Here is an 18,030-nt window from a genome sequence, read left to right on the forward strand (position 1 = left end):
AAACACATTTTTTGTTTCTGGAGCCTCTAAAGAATAGCACAAGCTATCAGCAGATTGCTGGGTCCATTCAGGTCTCCCTGCAGGTCTGTCGGTGTATCTGTATACCTGTACATCCCTGTCCACCCATAAGGGCAAGCAGATGCAATCTGAAAGGAAGAGAGAATGAACTACCACAGTGCCGTGGTAAATCATTGAGTTTTTTTTATTTGACAGACCCCCCTCCCCTCTTGCTTGCTGTTGCAAAGAGGGGACGATCTATTCTTGACATATTGCACCCTAAATATTTTACGAAAGGTGAACATATCCTTTAAAATGTAGCTCAGCATCACCAGGGAGTAGCCTCTGTGGCAGACGCGGACAGGAAGGCAACCAGGAAGCCTTGCCTTGGCCAAGGGCAAGGGGAGGGTGGAGCTGTGGAGACTGGGTGTAGAAGCTGCCTGGCATCACTGGTGAGCTGGAACATGAACATGTTTCAAAGCAAACTTGCTGCTTCTTCAGGCTGAAGTCTTTGTGCAGGTGTAAGAATTAATGCTGGTTTGAAGCCAAAAGGTAGTCACACCAAATTTTGATTTAAATATTTCTTCTGTTTGCTCACTTTGCATTTTGTACATTAATAAAAATAAACAATTTAAATTGTATATTTTTGAAAGCATTTTTGCTTTAAAGCATTTCTTCACACCTGCCTAAAACATTTGCATAATACTGTATATTTTCGCAAAATTATTTAAACTGCAATAAATCTTTCTGTCTTCCTCTTTGACATTTTATTAATCTTCCTTTTTCAGCTGATGAAAATGGCTCTGATGTGGCCTGTGAAGCAGAGGAGCCTAGCAGTCCATCTTCAATCAACCCATCTCTAGAGGATGGTATTCTCCCGGACTCGCGGTGTAGCAGGTATTTGACTGGGTTAAGCAGCTATGAATTTATAAAAAAATAAATAAAACAAAAGTATGGTTCCCTTGGTTGTAGCCATGCCAGTGAAAAACTTTACAACGTTTTTTAGAAGGTGTAAAATTTATGCTTTTTCTTTCTTTAAAGCTATAAGAATTTTCCTCCTGATGAAATAATTAAATTGTTGTGTTTTCCCTCTCTGTATAGTGGTTCTTTTACAAGGCGTTGTGCTTTGTGCAATTGTGGTGAATGGAGCCCCCAGGGATATCGCAAACTCTTAAGATTTGATCCTTCACCCAGCCGCCCACAACTAAATCCAGCCCTCTGTCGGAAGCAGGAGATTGGCACTCCATGCTTGGACCCAACTGTAATTGGTTTTGAAGAGTCTGTATTACCAGAGGAGCTTTTTGAACCCTCAGGTGAGGAGGTATTAACAGACGCAAGTTTTTTTTTAAAACTTTGCTCACCCTGTTACCAGCCTGACATTTTCTGTGTGTGTGTGTGTGTGTGTGTGTATAATATATAAAAACTATTTTATTATAAAAATCTCTCTAAATCCTAAAAAAAAATGCCAAACATGTCATACTTGCCTGCTCTATTGCAGTGAATTTGCACAGAGCAGCCTGGCTCCTTCTCTTCTCGGGTCCCTCTTCTATGATCCTGGCCCCTTCCTCCTGTTCAGTGCCCCCACAGCAAGCGGCTTGCTTTGGGGGCACCTGACCTGAGTCACAGCGCCTTGTGTCTATTCAGACAGGAGCCCTGTCCCCTCGCCTGTGATTGCCTAGCTGACTTTGACAGCGGGAGCCAATGGCGACGCTGCTGTGTCTCAGGAGGAAGAGTTTCGGAGGGCTGAGACATTCGTAGACGTCGCTGGACAGAGATGGGGCTCAGGCTTTTTATCTTGATGCATAGAATGCATTAAGATACATCTTCTGCCTTTACAACTCCATTAAATGTGTATAAAGAGGGAGTGAGATTATAATGGTGCCAATAAATGAATAGTAGGAACTGAGGGTAATTAAAACATTGAATTTATTAGAAACTTAACCACTTCACCCCCCGGAAGATTTTTACCCCCTTAATGACCAAAACTTTTTTTTTGCGATTCGGCACAGTGTTGCTTTAACTGACAATTGTGCGGGTGTGTGACGTTGTACCCAAAAAAAATTTGATGCCCTATTTTCCCCACAAATGGAGCTTTCTTTTGGTATTTGATCACCTCTATGGTTTTAATTTTTTTACACTATAAACAAAAGAGAGCCATATTACTTTTTGCTACAATAAACATATAAAACAAATTTCTTTTGCAGTTTAGGCCAATATGTATTCTTCTACATATTTTTTGGTAAAAAATTGCAATAAGTGTATATTGATTGGTTTGGCAAAAGTTATAGCGTCTACAAAATGGGGAATGGATTTATGGCATCTTTATTAAAAAAAAAAAAAGTTTTTAATTGGTAATGGCGATCTGCAATTTTTATTGTGACTGTGACATTGCGGCGGACAGATCAGACACTTTTGACACTATTTTGGGACTATTGACATTTATACAGCGATCAGAGATATAAATGGCCACTGATTTACTGTATAAATGTCACTGGCAGGGAAGGGGTTATACACTAGTGGGTGATCAAGGAGTTAAATGTGTTCCCTCAGCGTGTTTTAACTGTAGGGGGGGAATTACTGCTCCCGATGACAGGGAGCAGTAGATCCCCTGTCATGCCTTGTTTACATTGGCATCTCTCCGTTCTGCCTCTCCTCGTTACAATCGCCAGCGGACATAGAGTCCGCAGGACCTGCAGGCACACTCCCGTGGCGTGCGAGCGCCCGCTAGCCTGATTATGAAGGGACATACTGGTACGCCCTTTTGCGCAACCGTGCTATTCTGTCAATTTACATTGGCATACGGCTGTCGGGAAGCTGTTAAAATATAATTCAATAAAATTATTAGATTTCGGTGTACATAACCATCATAACTGGAATCGCACCTGTTTGACCACCATAATGGTTAAGGTTCATATGTTATCCCGACATGTTTCCGACAGTGTTGTCTTCATCAGAGGATTTAAGAACCAACCGGAGGACTCGGAAAACGACATGAGAGTACAAAGATACAATGTCAGAAAATATATTCAGAATGGTACAGAAAGAAGTATACATTTAAATTTTGTACAAGTCATTTGCCTTTGTCCCTCCATCCCAACGTATACTCCGGTGAACCCCCCAGGAAGTGGCCACCATGTCGGCAAACACCGCAGAGAGGGCACACCATGTGGCCACAGAGGGCACAAAAAGACCAGGCTAAGGAACAATTCATATATAAGAATTTCTATACTTATATGTTCAGATTAAAGCGGAGGTTCCATTCCAAAAATGGCTTCACTGCCCGTTTCCTACTGCGCAATCGCGAGAAGTGCTGCGCTTTGTGAATGGGCCGGCTGCTTTCTGGGACACACACAGTTCCCAAAATGCAGCGTGCCCCATTCACAAGAAGACACAGAGTGTAGGAGGAGGAAGAGAATCCACCGCGAGGCACTTCCGCATAGCATCAGCTATTTAGGGTAAGCACATTTTTTTTTTTTTTTTTGGCGGAAATTTTTTTTTCAGGTCGAAACTCCACTTTAAATAACAGTAAAATAGAACCATATTGTGATCGCATTTGTGCATAAAAATTACCCTGATATGAGATTCATCAAAGCAAATGAATAAAAAACATAAATGTACGCTGCAACCATATCCTCATTTCTATTAAAACAAACCAGTATATCATCCAAAATAAAAGAAAAAAAGTTCCTATTTTACATGCAGGCGCCCTCTTGTGTTGAATATATACATTGCTTTTTAAGCAGGTAATTTTCTTTGATTGAGATATATATATCTCTCAAGGTTATTTTTATGCACTAATGCTATCGCAATATGGTGCGATTATACCCTGTTATTTAATTTGAACATATAAGTAATCCTCATCTATGAATTTTTCCTTAGCCTGGTCTTTTTGTGCCCTCTGTGGCCGAATGGTGTTCTCTCTCCACAGTGTTTGCTGACACGGTGGTGACTTCCTGGGGGTTTTCGCCGGGGTAAGCGTTGGGATGGAAGTACAAAAGCAAATTACTTTTACTTGAATATAATTTTAAAAAAAAATGTTTTCTGTATTTTGTGTGTATGTGTAGATATAGTATCTTTGTACACTCCCGTAGAGTTTTCCGTGTCCTATGGTTAGTTCTTTAAATCCCTGAAGCCAACACTGGCAACACATGTCAGTATAACATATGAACCTTAACCGTCATACAGCTGTAATCGCACCTGTTTGATCACCATAATGGATATGTACACCGTAATCTAATCATTTTATTGGCTTATATTTGAACGGTTTCTAATAAATTCAATGTTTTGATTATCCTCTGTTTCTACTACTCATCTATTGGCACCTTTTTATAATCCCACTCCCTCTGTATGCTAGATTTTTTGGGATAAGGTGCTGGATGCTGTGTATCTAACCAGGTCAGAACTAATACAAGTCTCCATTAAATAATGTGTGTGTGTGTGTGTGTGTGTGTTGTGTGTTTGTTTTTTTTCCCCCTTTCTTTCCTTCTGAAACTTTTTTATATTTTCCATACTCAGGACATTGCTGGGTTCATTATTGGTGTGCGTTGTGGTCGCATGGAGTCCAGAAAGTGGAAGGGACTGGACTTGTTCATGTTGATAAAGCTGTATTCTCAGGGATATCACAGGTAGGTACATGTACAAAATATAGCCTTTTTTCCTTTTCAGGAATAATTAAATCCAAGAATAAAAACCTAATGCAACTTGCCAGTCCTTTTTCAGCAACTACAGAAAATATCTAATTTATGGCATTGTCGGCAACAGTGTCCTTGTCACTTTCTGTGGGATGTACAGAAAGCAAACTCATTTTATCTTTTTTTTTCATTCAAGTTTAAGTTTATTTTCAGAAAAAATAAATCAGTACAATGTAATGAACATCAATTAAAATTATTACATCGTGTCATACAGTCAAAAACAACAAGGTACATTTAGTTCATTTCTTGCCCTTCCATTCCACATTGAAACAAAGTACCATTAAAACGTAAAAGAAATTGTGAATAACAAAAAAGAATAAATATATTGAAGACAACAAAATCCAACCCAATTGTCCTCCCCAACCTCCAGAGATACTATAATCCGTATAATCCAATCCAGACCCATGAAATTTAAAAAAATATAATAGATTGTTTGTTTAGATCTATAAGGAGGATAGATGCCTAGGGTAAACTCCACCCCCCGACACCCCTAATGGGATCACTCTGTGCCCTAAGAGGCAGAATAACCCCTATCATCCCCCCTCTCTTTTAATAGATAATTAGAATAACCCGATAACAAGAGGACAACTTCAAAACCATCCTCCATATAACATACCTAAGAGGGTTTAAGAAACCATTACAATTAGGTTCAATCAAACCATTTTAAAATAAAATGTAACATATGGGAAGAATAATAAAGAATATATATTATTCTTGTCAAAATAAAGGAAAAGAACCATATATGTATGCAAAACTTGTTCCTTATTCATATAATAAAATAAAAAAAAGAAACAACATAAACAAAATAATAAGAGAGAAAGAGAAATAATAATAGAGAAAAAAAAGACAGCATAATAGAAGAAAGAAAGATAGAGAAAGAGAAAGGAGTTGGAGAAGAGATAAAAGGACAAAGAGCCTACCTGTCAAAAGTGCACATCAGTCCAAAGCGAAAGCTAATACTAAATCCGCAAGGTATATGAGATTCCCATAAATTTCAACCAAGGCTCCCATATTTCATTGAACTGGGTAAGTTTATCCATCATGGAGCCAATTCTTTTTTCTTGTTCCATTATCCATGTGACTTTTCTTTTCATACTTGGTATAGAAACCGATGGTTTCTTCCAGGCAGCTGCTATAGTAATTCTAGCACCCGTCAGGATAAATAATATCAGTTTTCTGGTAACCCTTTGAACCTGAGGTATGAATCCATTCAGCAAAGCAATCGCCGGGGACTGATGTAAATTACAACCCGTGACCCGTCTAATAATATGGAATACCTTGTTCCAGTATCCACGTATCCTTGGACATTCCCACCATGTGTGTATCATAGAGCCCACCCCATGGCATCCTCTAAAGCACAGAGGTGAGAAGGAGGGATAAATAGATGCCAATTTTAGAGGAACAAGATACCACCTGGTAAATATTTTCACATTTGCCTCCATAAGAGGCACACTCATAAAGCCTTTAATAGATCTAATAAAGCTTCCACACCAATCTTTTAAGTCCCATTCATCATGAAGTTCCCTCTCCCAAGCTAGCATATGAGGTAATTTATTATCATTTGTCGCAAGTGATTTATATATAACCGAAATAAGTCCCCTTCTCTCCGAAGCTTGATCACATTTATGCTCATATGGAGATAGACGCCCAGATACAATTTTGTCTGTCCAAAGTTTCTGAGCATATTCGTAAATTTGAGAAAATCTCAATTTCTCAGAGGAAGGAAGATTAAAATTATCCACAAAATATTGTTCAGAAAGGGGACCTAAATGTGAAAAAAAACGCCCAATACGGTACACCCCCTTGTCACGCCACCATTTAAATGATTCGATATCAACATTAGAGGTAAAGATCGGATCTTGAAAAATATCAGCCAAAGGTTGACCTTTCGAGATTATGGAAGGATTATTCCTAAGTGAATCCCAGAGAACTAAAGCCTGTGAAAGAGCCGGGGACAGAATAGAAGGTCTACGTTTGGGGATACACCACAATAAACTTTCTAACGAATACGCTGGGGATGCCTGTTGTTCTATATTAACCCATTCAGGACGATCCTTTTTGATGTATACGTCCGATAGTTGGGCCAATCTAGCAGCTTGGTAATACCACCACAAATTTGGAACTCCCAGACCCCCCTGTTCAGGGAGATTAAAAAGACAACGTGAAGAAACACGCGGACCCTTTTTGTTCCAGATAAATTTGGTAATTTTACCCTGAAAGGACTTCAAATGATTTTTTTTTATCGGTATAGGTAGTGAGCGAAAAAGATATAGAAGTCTGGGGAGAAGGGTCATCTTAACCGAATTAATCCTGCCTATCCAGCCTATGTTCTGAGTACCCCAGTCGCACAAATCCTTTTCAAGTTTCTTATACATAGGAGGGTAATTAGCTAAATATAAAGACTCGAAATTCGGAGTCAGATTAATACCCAAATATTTAATAGATGAATTGTTCCAGCTGAATTTATATTCATTTTCCAGTAAGGATACCATAGTTTCAGGCAGCGATACATTAAGGGCTCTAGATTTGGCCATATTGACTTTAAGCCCTGAAACTTCTGAGAAATTGTCCAGCAAAGAGTAGATTGCAGGTAAAGAGGAGGTTGGTGAGGTTATGAATAGTAACAGGTCATCTGCAAATAACGCACATTTATGATCTTTTTGCGTACAGTTAACCCCCCTGATATTCGAGTTACTTCGAATAGCTATTGCCAAAGATTCTATCACGATCGCGAATATCAGGGGAGACAAGGGACATCCCTGCCTCGTACCCCTTTTTATTTTAATAGATTCCGAAAATATACCTTGTAATCGTATTTTAGCTTCAGGAGAAGAATAAAGTGCAGATAAAATTCCCATAATTCTGGAACCAAATCCCCATCTCCTCAGTACTGCAAACATATATGGCCAAGAAACTGAGTCAAAGGCCTTCTGAAGGTCTAATGAAAGAAGCATACCCTCTTGCTTATGTTCCCCAGTCCATCTAGATTGCATTATAGAAATTAGATCGACAGCCCTCCTTATCTGGTCTGGACCTTGCCTCCCGGGAATAAAACCGACTTGATCCTTATGAATATATTGACCTATGAAAGATGACAATCTATTGGCCATTATTTTAGTCAAAATTTTAAGGTCATTGTTTATAAGGGATATTGGTCTACAATTCTCAACTTGACTGTGGTCCTTGTCAGGTTTCGGGATTACCGAAATATATGCCATATTGAGTTGTTTACCTATAGGGTTACCATCCGTTAAGTAATTATAAAACTGTGCGAGATAGGGCGACAGGACAACTGAAAATGTTTTGTAGTAAGGAGATCTTAAGGAGATTTTATCTATCTTAATCAAACTAGTTGTGCCATCACCCCTATATAATAGAGATGCATAATGGCAGATGTATTTGAAGTCCAGGCTGGATGGCAACCATTGTTTTCCCCATAGATACAGTTGAGGAAGGAGTGCATACACCCAGGGAGGTGAAGTGTTATTTACAGGATTACCAGGTAAAATCCTGGACAAAGAAAACTAATGCCGATACCACTTTTAAGGACCGGTAAGCTGCAATACGGTACATTTTTGGTATTATGTACACATTAAGATGTTTGGAGGGTGGTGAGCAGAACCCAGATTCATGTCTGCTTTTGTGCGTTGGGTGTCCCTTGAGTGCAGAAACGTTGTATTAATCTGATGGCTTGATGTAGATGATCAGAGATATTTTGGATTCTGCATTGCATTATAATGTTGAGCATTTGATCCAAAATGTAAGACAAAATATCGGAATACTTGTTTTACGTGTAAAAACTGCACAGGCCTCTAGGTTGGCCCTGTCTTAATAAGTCTGCCTAATCAAAAACAGGATTAGAGTGGTGCGTATATGGAGACTGAGAACAAATCCACTGTTCTTCAAAAGAAAAGTTGCCTAATTTTTATTGATTTGCTTAAATGTGCAGAGTGGTAAATGATAAGTTCACCTTCAACAAAGTGAGGAACCCCCCACCCGCTGTCACAGGGAAGGGGGGTGGGGATAAACCCTTTCGAAAGCTGAACTTATTTGCATCCTAAACCTGGAAGCAAGCAGCAACGTACGGGTACATCGCTTTGCCTGTACAGGCCGCCTTTCTGCAGTACATGGCGAGCGGTCCGCAAATGGTTAAGCAATACCTCCCAAAATATGCCAAAGTAACTTAAAGCGGTAGTTCACCCTCACTTACATCATTTTTCCATCGAGACAGGCATTGTAGCGCGAGCTACAGTATGCCTGTCCCGATTTTTTTACCCCCGTACTCACTGTGTACTTGTACATTAAAGATTTGGCTCCCGCTGGGAATGGGCGTGCCTATGGAGAGGGAGGATGATTGACGGCCGGCCCTGGCACGTCACTCTCCCCGAAGACAGCCGGAGTAGGTCTCGGCTCTTCACGGCGCCTGCGCACAGGCTATGCGCAGGCGCCGTGAAGAGCCAAGCCTATTTTGGCTATTTCCGGAGAAGCGTGACGCGCCAGAGCCGGCCGTCAATTATCCCCCGTCTCCATAGGCACGCCCATTCCCCGAGGGGAGTCGGTATCTTCGATGTACGAGTACATGGTGAGTACGGGGATAAAAAAAATCGGGACAGGCATACTGTAGCTCGCGCTACAATGCCTGATTTTATGGTATAAGAAAAAAAAATTTTTTTTTTTTGCGTTTATAGGGTGAACCCCCGCTTTAAGTAAACGTAGAATAGCAACCCTTTATGTCAAAAGTAATTAAAGGCTCTGTTTCTGAACCATCTACAGATTTTAGATAGCTCTCTACTTGTCGGAGTGGAGTATGCATGTGTTCATGTGCTGTAATGTTTTTTTGTCTCTTGCAGAAATGTGAATACTGTAATCGGATGGGTGCTACCATTCAGTGCCACTCCACAGGGTGTTTGCACCGATATCATATTCCATGTGCTGCCGCAAGTGGATCCTTCCAGTCAATGAAGACCTTAAAACTGCTGTGCACAGAACATGTTGCCGAAGCTGTTGCAATGGGTTAGTTTGGAATGGATATGTTTTATACAAGTGTTTTTTTTATATTCCTGAATTGTTTTTACTAATAAATTTGTTTTATACTTCTGTTCTTCTGTTTAAACTATGATGAAAATTGTATAGGGACTATGTACACTTGGTCATAGTTCACCTATGTAGATAAGGGGTGCCTGTAGATAAAAACTGCAACTGAACCCAAAAAATGCCCTTGCTATAGGTGTAGGCCATTTATGTACCTCCTGAATGAAGCCTGACTGTAAAATTTCCAAGGATCACATCACCCTGTGTTGCCTTGTTGCTGGACATTCCTAAGAGGTTTCTAGCTTTTACTTTTCACCCCTACCAAGGCAGGATGGAACGATGCAATCTTTGGGAGTTTTTCAGACTAAAATGGCCTACACCTGTAGCAACTTTGGTCAAAGCTGCACAGTTTGTTTTTATATTCAGGGAGCTCTTAATTGGCATAGATGAACTATGCTTTTTTAATCTTGTGTGTTGTATGTGTTTTTTTTTTTTTTTTTTTTTCTTTCCTAAGAAAATCCAATTACTGAAGGGCAACCTGACTGACTGGATTGGTAAATTGGAGGGGTCTCCTAAGTGGTCAAACCCACTGTGTCATTTGTAACTTTCCCTTGTGAACTGAACTCACCATTGCAATGCCAAAACTAAGCCATTTTTAGACTTTGGCCTTCTATGCCCTGACACCTAGTGGTTGGATAAAAGGGCGCAGATTGACAGTCTGCCGGAATTGGCTTATGTTAAGAAACCCATAGTTTTTTTTTTTTTTTTTTTCCTTTTTATGTTCAACCAGTAGGTTGAACGAAAAACTGACTCGCTGTAGATGGGAGAATTCTCCACTGAGCTATTGTATTCTGACCCAGCTGTACACTGATCAGCGTTGCACACTATAGCTGATCAAGCAGGGAGAATCCAACAGGACGGTTGTATTGAACTCTGTAGTAAAAATTATTTGAGGAAATGTGAGTAATTAACATTCAAGCTTTATTTCTTATTTAAAATCTTACATGCTCTTCATTAAAGAGGAGTTCCACCCAACACCTTTAAAAATTAAGTCCGCAGCTACACATACTTGCCTGTCCTGGTGTCCAGTTTTGCCTTTTTTAGTTTTACTTAAACTGTTTTTATTCTGTAGTGCTATCTAATTCATATTGTACTTATGTCTCTTTCCTATTAGATGATTCTCGATGCATGCTTTGTGGCAAGCCTGGTGACCTCACAGATCTCTTGTTATGCACCAGCTGTGGATTACACTATCATGGCTCCTGTCTTGATATCACAGTAACGCCACTGAAACGCTCTGGTTGGCAGTGTCCTGAGTGTAAAGTGTGCCAAACGTGCAGGTAATTTTTCTTTATTGCTAGTCTATCAGTAGCATAGTGGATTTCCTTTCCATTGAGCCAAGAACACAAAGACTTTGCTTTGCAGCCCAGCTCCAGGAAATCTGCAAATTCTTTCTTGCAGTTGCACTGCACCAGGCTTGCAAAGTTTAACTGCCTGTTTGTTCTAGGATAGAGTAAATATGCTTTTACTTACCTGATCCTCTGCTTCCCCCAGCAGATGGTGCTCTCCTGTGCTTTGGCAGTAGACTCACTCAGCATTGTCATGTCCAGTGTAGTGCTATGAAGCCTGCATTGGTCTTGATGACCTCAGGACGTTGGGCCACTTGAACATGGGGAATAAGACTCTGCGTAGACAGGTCTAGCAGTGCCAAGGAGCGGGCATTTAAATTCTCTTTTCTATGTTCCCTAGACCTGAACGAGCTGTCAACCCTTGCAGTGTGGGTGCAGGCCCATGGCAAGGGTTGTTCGACTTACATTTAGTAATCCCCGACAAAGAGTTTGTCACATAGGGGACTTTTGGTTCCTAATGATATAAATAAAGTGGTAGTGAAGAAAACTTGTCAAATTAACATTGCACCTAAGTACTTAGAACTTCCCCAAACTAATTTTGAGCCAACCCTGCCCCCATGTATGTGCACACTTGAAGTTAAACACATCGCCAAGGGCCGCCTATGTACGAAAACGTTGTGTAACCCAACTCATGTCAGTGTGAGTGCAAAATTTGTAGGGCAGTATTCTGGTTAACTCTAAAATTATTACCTGAAGGGGCTTTTATAGCAATGCCTATAGAACATATAGGGTACTGAAGTTGTTTTGTGGGTATGCTCAGTTTTTTTTATGGCTCCTGCCCGAGTCTCTGTGGGAAGAGGAATGCAGGTGAGAGAAGACTGGGCACAGTGATGGATCCCTGACATGCTCAGGTAAGTGTTTGGAAAAAGGGGGGAGGGAGGGGATTATTGGGGTCTTTACCTTTTTTTTTAATGCAGAGAATGCATTAAGGTTAAACACCCAGCCTTAAAGCGTTAAAGATTTGTTTTTTGGCTTGTGCATCATAATTTTGCAAACTGTATTTTCTACAGGGATAGGGTCTTAAGTTTTTTTGAAAGCTGATACTACAATTGTCATGTCTCATCTGGCTATACAAAAAGGATATATATAAAAAAAAAAATTTGTAATGACCTTCTCCTTGACAGGAAACCTGATGAGGAATCCGCGATGTTGGTGTGCGATGCCTGTGATCAAGGTTATCACACCTTTTGTCTAAAGCCAGCCATTGAGGATCTGCCAACAGGTTCTTGGAGGTGCAAGGTAATTTTAGCTTTTGTATCCCATGTTCTAAAAGTGCTTTGCTTGGGAAGCTATTTGATATCCGTTGTTTTTTATGGTATTTACCAGGGTCGAAACAACTAATCGATTAATCGACAGCTAATCGATTATAAAATAGATTACCATTTTCATAATCGATTAATCGGCCAGTAACATAATGGGGTTATAAGAAAATAAAAAATGGCCCTTTATAGTACACAAAGAGCAAATTGCTACTGTAAATATTACTTTCACTGTCCCACAGTAAAAAATTAACCCCTTACAGTAGCGATTATTTGCTCTTTTTGTATAATTTTTTTTTTTTTTTTTAACCCCATTATGTTACTAAACATCTCAGGCCTCGGTGACACCTCTGTGTTTTTTGCAGAAACGCACTACAGTTCATTTACATGGTTTGCTATGGGACACGTTCACATCCGTTATTTTTTTCAGCTTCTGCGTATTTGGAAAGGGCAAGGACTTTTTTTTTTTATATGCAAAACGGTGCTATTTTCAATATACTTCAATGGAGAAGCTGCAGAAAAGCATGTAATGCGTTTTTGCGGCAATTTGTGTTTTTTAATCTGCCCAAGGACAAATTGGTAAAAAAAAAATATGTAAAAATGTGAATTGCAACAAAATTACCCCCCCCTCCCCAAAGGTTATTAACCGATTGTGAAAATAATTGTTAGTTGCAGCCCTAGTATTTACACACTTTTTTGGATGAGTCCTTTTTGTGATGCTCTTTATTAAAGGATAAGTTCACCTTTCATAACATATTACACCCATATTCGGGGTGTAACATGTTATGAAAGGACCGGTCCCCACTTTGACAACTAGCGAGGGAGGGGAGAAATCTTCTCCCCCGCTAGCTGTCACAATTTAAAAGGAACGCGGCTCCGCCTACCTACCTGCATTACTCATTTACAGTGTTCTGTGAATGGAAAACTACAGGTCCCGACCGTCTTGGTGGCTGTCGGCTTGTAGTTCTCAATGAACTACCACGGTGGTGTGAGCGCTGTGGTAGTTTAATTGATTCTTCTTGTCAGCGTATATTAGCTTGCTCGTACGAAGTTACACGCACACAGATACTGACAGGTCTGCTGATCGCGGGTGCAATGCTTTACAGGCTTCTGTAACAAAAAATAATGCACTTTTCTTTTACCCTCAAAAACACATGCATTTTTTTTTTTTTTTTGTCAAAAGGTGAACTTATCATTTTAGGTGACAGATGCGATTGCTGTTGTAACATATTCATTTTTTGATCATTTGTTCATTGACAATAACACTATGCTTCATGTATTCTGTCTCTGTTCAGAATTGTAGAGTGTGTCGCAGCTGTGGTTGTTGGGCTTCACAGATGGACCCTGGTAGTCCATGGTATGAGAACTATTCGGTGTGCAAGAAATGCCAAGAGAAAAGGAGTCAATCGCTGATCTGTGTACATTGTAATCAGTCTGGCTCATTGGAGAACATGCGACAGTGTTCTACGTGCTCAAAGTAAGTTTGTCCTTGATGTGTTTTGCATTCTCTGCGTTTTTTTTATTTTTGAATATTGTCTGAGTATAAACAAAATAGACTTGTAGAGATTTATAATATATACGTTTTATGTTGTGTATGCTTTTGTGAAAATGTAGTTATCAAGCTGCATTGCATAGCATCCTGAAATATTTGTCTTGCTTTTCCCCGACCTTTTATATATATATATATATATATATATATATATATATATATATATATATATATTTATATAATTTACAATACTCCTCCCAAGCTCTCAATTGTTTTCTGCTTGTTGCACTCTCAGGTTCCATCATATACATTGTGTGCAAAGGTCTGGCTCTCTAGTACCCACATGTCCGGCATGCGTTAGGCTGAAATCTGTTGAACAAAAGAATGAGGAACAGGACAAGGGCAGCGAGATACAGGACACAGCCCTGTCAGAATGTGAAGCCAAACCACTAGGTTAGTAAACAGACCTGAATTTCAACGTTTTATATTTTTATTGGTTTAATATAAATGTGTACATTGCAATTGCTGACTTCTGAAGATGCTAACTACCTGGCTGTCATGCAGTAGCTTTTGGATTTTTGAGCCATTGGCCAGCAATAATCATGCAAATCGGAGGTTCTGATTTACTAGACACCATTCTCAGCTTGTTTTGTTTTTCAACAAGTGATGTAAAGGAAGTCGGCAATGTTGGTCTAATCTCTTTTATGATTTCTTTCAGTATACATTTCTTTTGGTTTATCAACCATTTCAGGCAGCTGTGTATAACAGAGTGTTACCACATCATCATAATCTAATAGGAAAATATTTGAAGTCTAATCAATGTCACAACCTTTCTTTCTACAAATTTGGCTTGTCCCTAGAAAAGGAATAAAGGGGAAATATACCAAGTGGGGACAGTAGTTCTGGTGACACTGGTGGTGATAACCAGACATTGCCTTAGCTTAGGATTTTCTCTCACTACCTGTTTTGGCTATGGGTCAGAAAGTGAAGGGAAATCTCCCAAATGGAATGCAGATGGTAACCAAAAAAAAAAAAAACAACCCTCCATTACTTTATGTAAAATGTATATCTTAAGATTTTGAAACGTACATGGTTTAAGCGTACATGTTTATTAAGACATGGCTTAGGCTTTTTGGAAAAGTGACTGAAATGGTTTTGCCATCAGTATTTGTCTATAGTTGCTCAAATCCTTGTCTAGTCTATGCTACATGGGTCAAATGTATATGTTTAATGATTCTCCATAGCAAGAGTTTAATGAGATTTGTGTGCTTTATGTAGATGTTTTAACACCAGAAGAAGATGAGCTGGGCATCTCCGACAATGAAGCAGCAGAAGCTCCAGAGATGCTTCCTGATACTCCATTACTGCTAACTGAATTCAGAAGTCCACCACCACTGGAGGCAGAGGCATCACCTCAGGAGAGGGTTATAGATACTTGTCCATCACCTGAGGAGGCTCCTGTACTTGTGACAGTGGAAGATGAGGATATGGAAGTTGAGGAAGAAGGCCTTAGTAAAACGCAAGCAACAACATTAAATGTACAATTGGATTCACCAAATCCACCTCTTAAGACGTCATCATTAATACCTTCTGTCACCGATAGGACTCGGGTAGATACCTCAGTAACTGAGGACATACATCTTATGGATTCTGGGAGTGGAGACTGTGGGATTTCCTACAGTCCTACAAGGACAAGAGAGGATAGTTTGGAGCAGCCATCTGCTTTGGATTCTGAAATGATTGTCGACTCTGAGGAGCCTCCTTTTAAGGCTGAAACTGAAGCATTCGATATCGATAACACAGTAGGTCAAGAAGCTGTTGGGGACTTTTCTACTGGCAGAGCTCGTACTCCAATTAGATGCACTATCATAAAGTCAGACATTATAAATGAGATTTCCAATCTGAGCCAAGGAGATACTACCAGTAGCTATCATGGCTCAGATGCTTTATGTTCACCTGACCCTGAGGGCGGGTCCCTCTCTATGGAGATGTGCTTGCATAAGGAAGACGGGTCTCTGAGGCTGTGCACAGACTCTATGCCAGAGACGGATGACTCTCTGATATATGATCCTTCTATTGGGAGACTGGATGGAGAGAAGTCAAGACGTAAGAGTTCTCCAGGACGGTCAAGAGTAAAACATGTAAGTTGAGGCAAATGGCTACACGCAGGGTGAAAAAACATGGGGAAATTTGTGTTTGTGGTATACATGGCAGGATCGATATGCTACTTGAAGAGTGGTTTAACATTTCTGAGTCAGCTGTTTGCTGGTTTGACAGAGGTGATGGTACCGATTCATTATTTGAGGAAGCGGATAGGTGACCCAGCAGTTGAATCGCTGAGCCAATAACATAAGTTACTTAGTGTGACCCTTTCGCCATAGTATCACTTGTATAGAAAAGAATACCTGCTTAAAAAAAAAGTAAATCTACTTTTTGGTGGCACTGCTGCTTGCGTCTTTCCAACTGCTACAAGTGTTTGGCTATTTGGGTAGGTCAATTATATGGCCTTCCCTGCTACATGCTGTGGATGACCTGTAGTGACTTATGAGCTGGCAGTGGAAGGCACAGCCTTCAGTGGAGGAGCAGATATTCTACACACCTACAAGTGTGGAATACCTGCAGCAGCTGGGGAGCAGGGAAGTGTTGGCCTTTCGAGAAATGGGATGCCTGACCTGAAAGGAAAGTATAAAATGCCTCTTAGCGGGTATGTGTTTCGATACAAGTGAGCCTGTGCTGACAGTCACAGAAACCTCTTGTGCCACCTACTGGTGTGAAGTGTAGAACATTTTTGTGTGGCACACAAGGTTGCTGAGAATTGTAGATCTTTTGACTTCAAGGGGTGGCTAGCTCACAAATAATTTGATAAGATGCCAGGTAATGCTGTGGTAAACCTGCAAACTCTGGATACATTTGAGTTTTTAAAGCTTGTTGGGATAAAAATACAGGAGCTGTCATTTCTGACTTATTTTTGAATGTTTTAAAGTCTTAAAGTGCATCAGGGTGGATTTGATTTAAATAAAGTCGATTTTTATATCAAGATTTAAATCCCGATTTAAATCACTAGTAAAATGGCTTGATTTAAATCATAATTTTTGGAGAGCAACTGTCATCTCTGTCCCTCAGCAGCTCCTCCTCTGACACGCTGTTGACTCAGACAGTCCCATTCACTTTAATGGGACGGCTGGTAAAGCGGCAGTGACGCAACAATGTGAGGGACATGGCGGCAGCAGGTGAGTTGATCCCGCTAACAGGCGCTGCCATGATGGATCTGAAATGACAGGTGCTCTTTAAATGTAAGGACTTATTCTTGTTGGTAGTTAGAATCGTTTAATATTTGCAAGCCAAATGAAGGTTTCCTATTTAGAATAATAAGCTGTCAGGTTAGTAAAACGGCAATATCAGAACCGATTCAATCATTAAGTTTGTAGTGTACATAGATTTGCGAAACAATGGGATAATGGAACATTCCTGAACTTTGTTTTATCTCATGGTTACTGTGAAATTGTGTGAATGCATCAGTACAGTGCATGTTATCTCAGCTTGCAGGGCTTGGATTCATTGAATTAATTTACAAAAAATTTTAATTCAGTAAATACAGCCTCATGCAACATAACCAAGCTCCATTTCATGCTGAATAAACAAAAGTATGAATGTATCTTAAATAGAAAACTATCTTTTAGATAGATAGATTTTTACTCCAAAAGCATTTTATTAATATAAATGTGCATCTGGATTTCTGGCAGATGCAACAGGTAGTTTCTTCTTCTTCTTTTTTTTTTTTTTTTTAAGACTTCTTTCACACGGAGGTGCTTTCGCAGCACTTTTGAGGCGCTAGCGGTGCACTTTTTTTTTAAAGTCACGTGACCTTACAAAAAAAGCGCTTCCCATGCATTTCAATGGAGAGGGGTGCTTTTTGAGGCACTTTTTAGCGCTTCAAACGAAAGCATCCTTTGAAATGAATGGGAAGCAGTTTTCAAGCGCTATTCAGGCTAAAGCACCTGAAAAGTGCCTAAGTGTAAAAGGGGTCTTAACCACTTCCGGACCACCCGCCATTGTTGGATGTCGGTCCTTTGATGTTGAACACTAGTTTTAGTGGCATAGTGTATACACCGCTCCCGCACACCCCCAAAGACGTTGCTCGCAGGACTTCTTTT

At 40.0% G+C, this 18,030-nt stretch overlaps 1 protein-coding gene across 4 annotated transcripts in view; it reads left to right on the top strand.

Annotated features, from left to right (window-relative positions):
* KMT2D (lysine methyltransferase 2D) overlaps window positions 1–18,030 on the top strand; it is a 212,813-nt gene that overhangs the window by 50,311 nt on the left and 144,472 nt on the right. For all 4 annotated transcript variants that reach the window (XM_040341168.1, XM_040341169.1, XM_040341170.1 and 1 more), the window contains exons 3-11: window positions 786–894; window positions 1,099–1,310; window positions 4,513–4,622; window positions 9,539–9,701; window positions 10,894–11,059; window positions 12,253–12,367; window positions 13,683–13,864; window positions 14,172–14,329; window positions 15,155–16,017. In XM_040341168.1, the coding sequence (XP_040197102.1) occupies window positions 786–894; window positions 1,099–1,310; window positions 4,513–4,622; window positions 9,539–9,701; window positions 10,894–11,059; window positions 12,253–12,367; window positions 13,683–13,864; window positions 14,172–14,329; window positions 15,155–16,017 (2,078 nt within the window). The remainder of the gene's footprint in view (window positions 1–785; window positions 895–1,098; window positions 1,311–4,512; window positions 4,623–9,538; window positions 9,702–10,893; window positions 11,060–12,252; window positions 12,368–13,682; window positions 13,865–14,171; window positions 14,330–15,154; window positions 16,018–18,030) is intronic.

The sequence above is a fragment of the Rana temporaria genome, chromosome 2 (assembly GCF_905171775.1).
Source record: "Rana temporaria chromosome 2, aRanTem1.1, whole genome shotgun sequence".
NCBI classification, from domain to species: domain Eukaryota; kingdom Metazoa; phylum Chordata; class Amphibia; order Anura; family Ranidae; genus Rana; species Rana temporaria.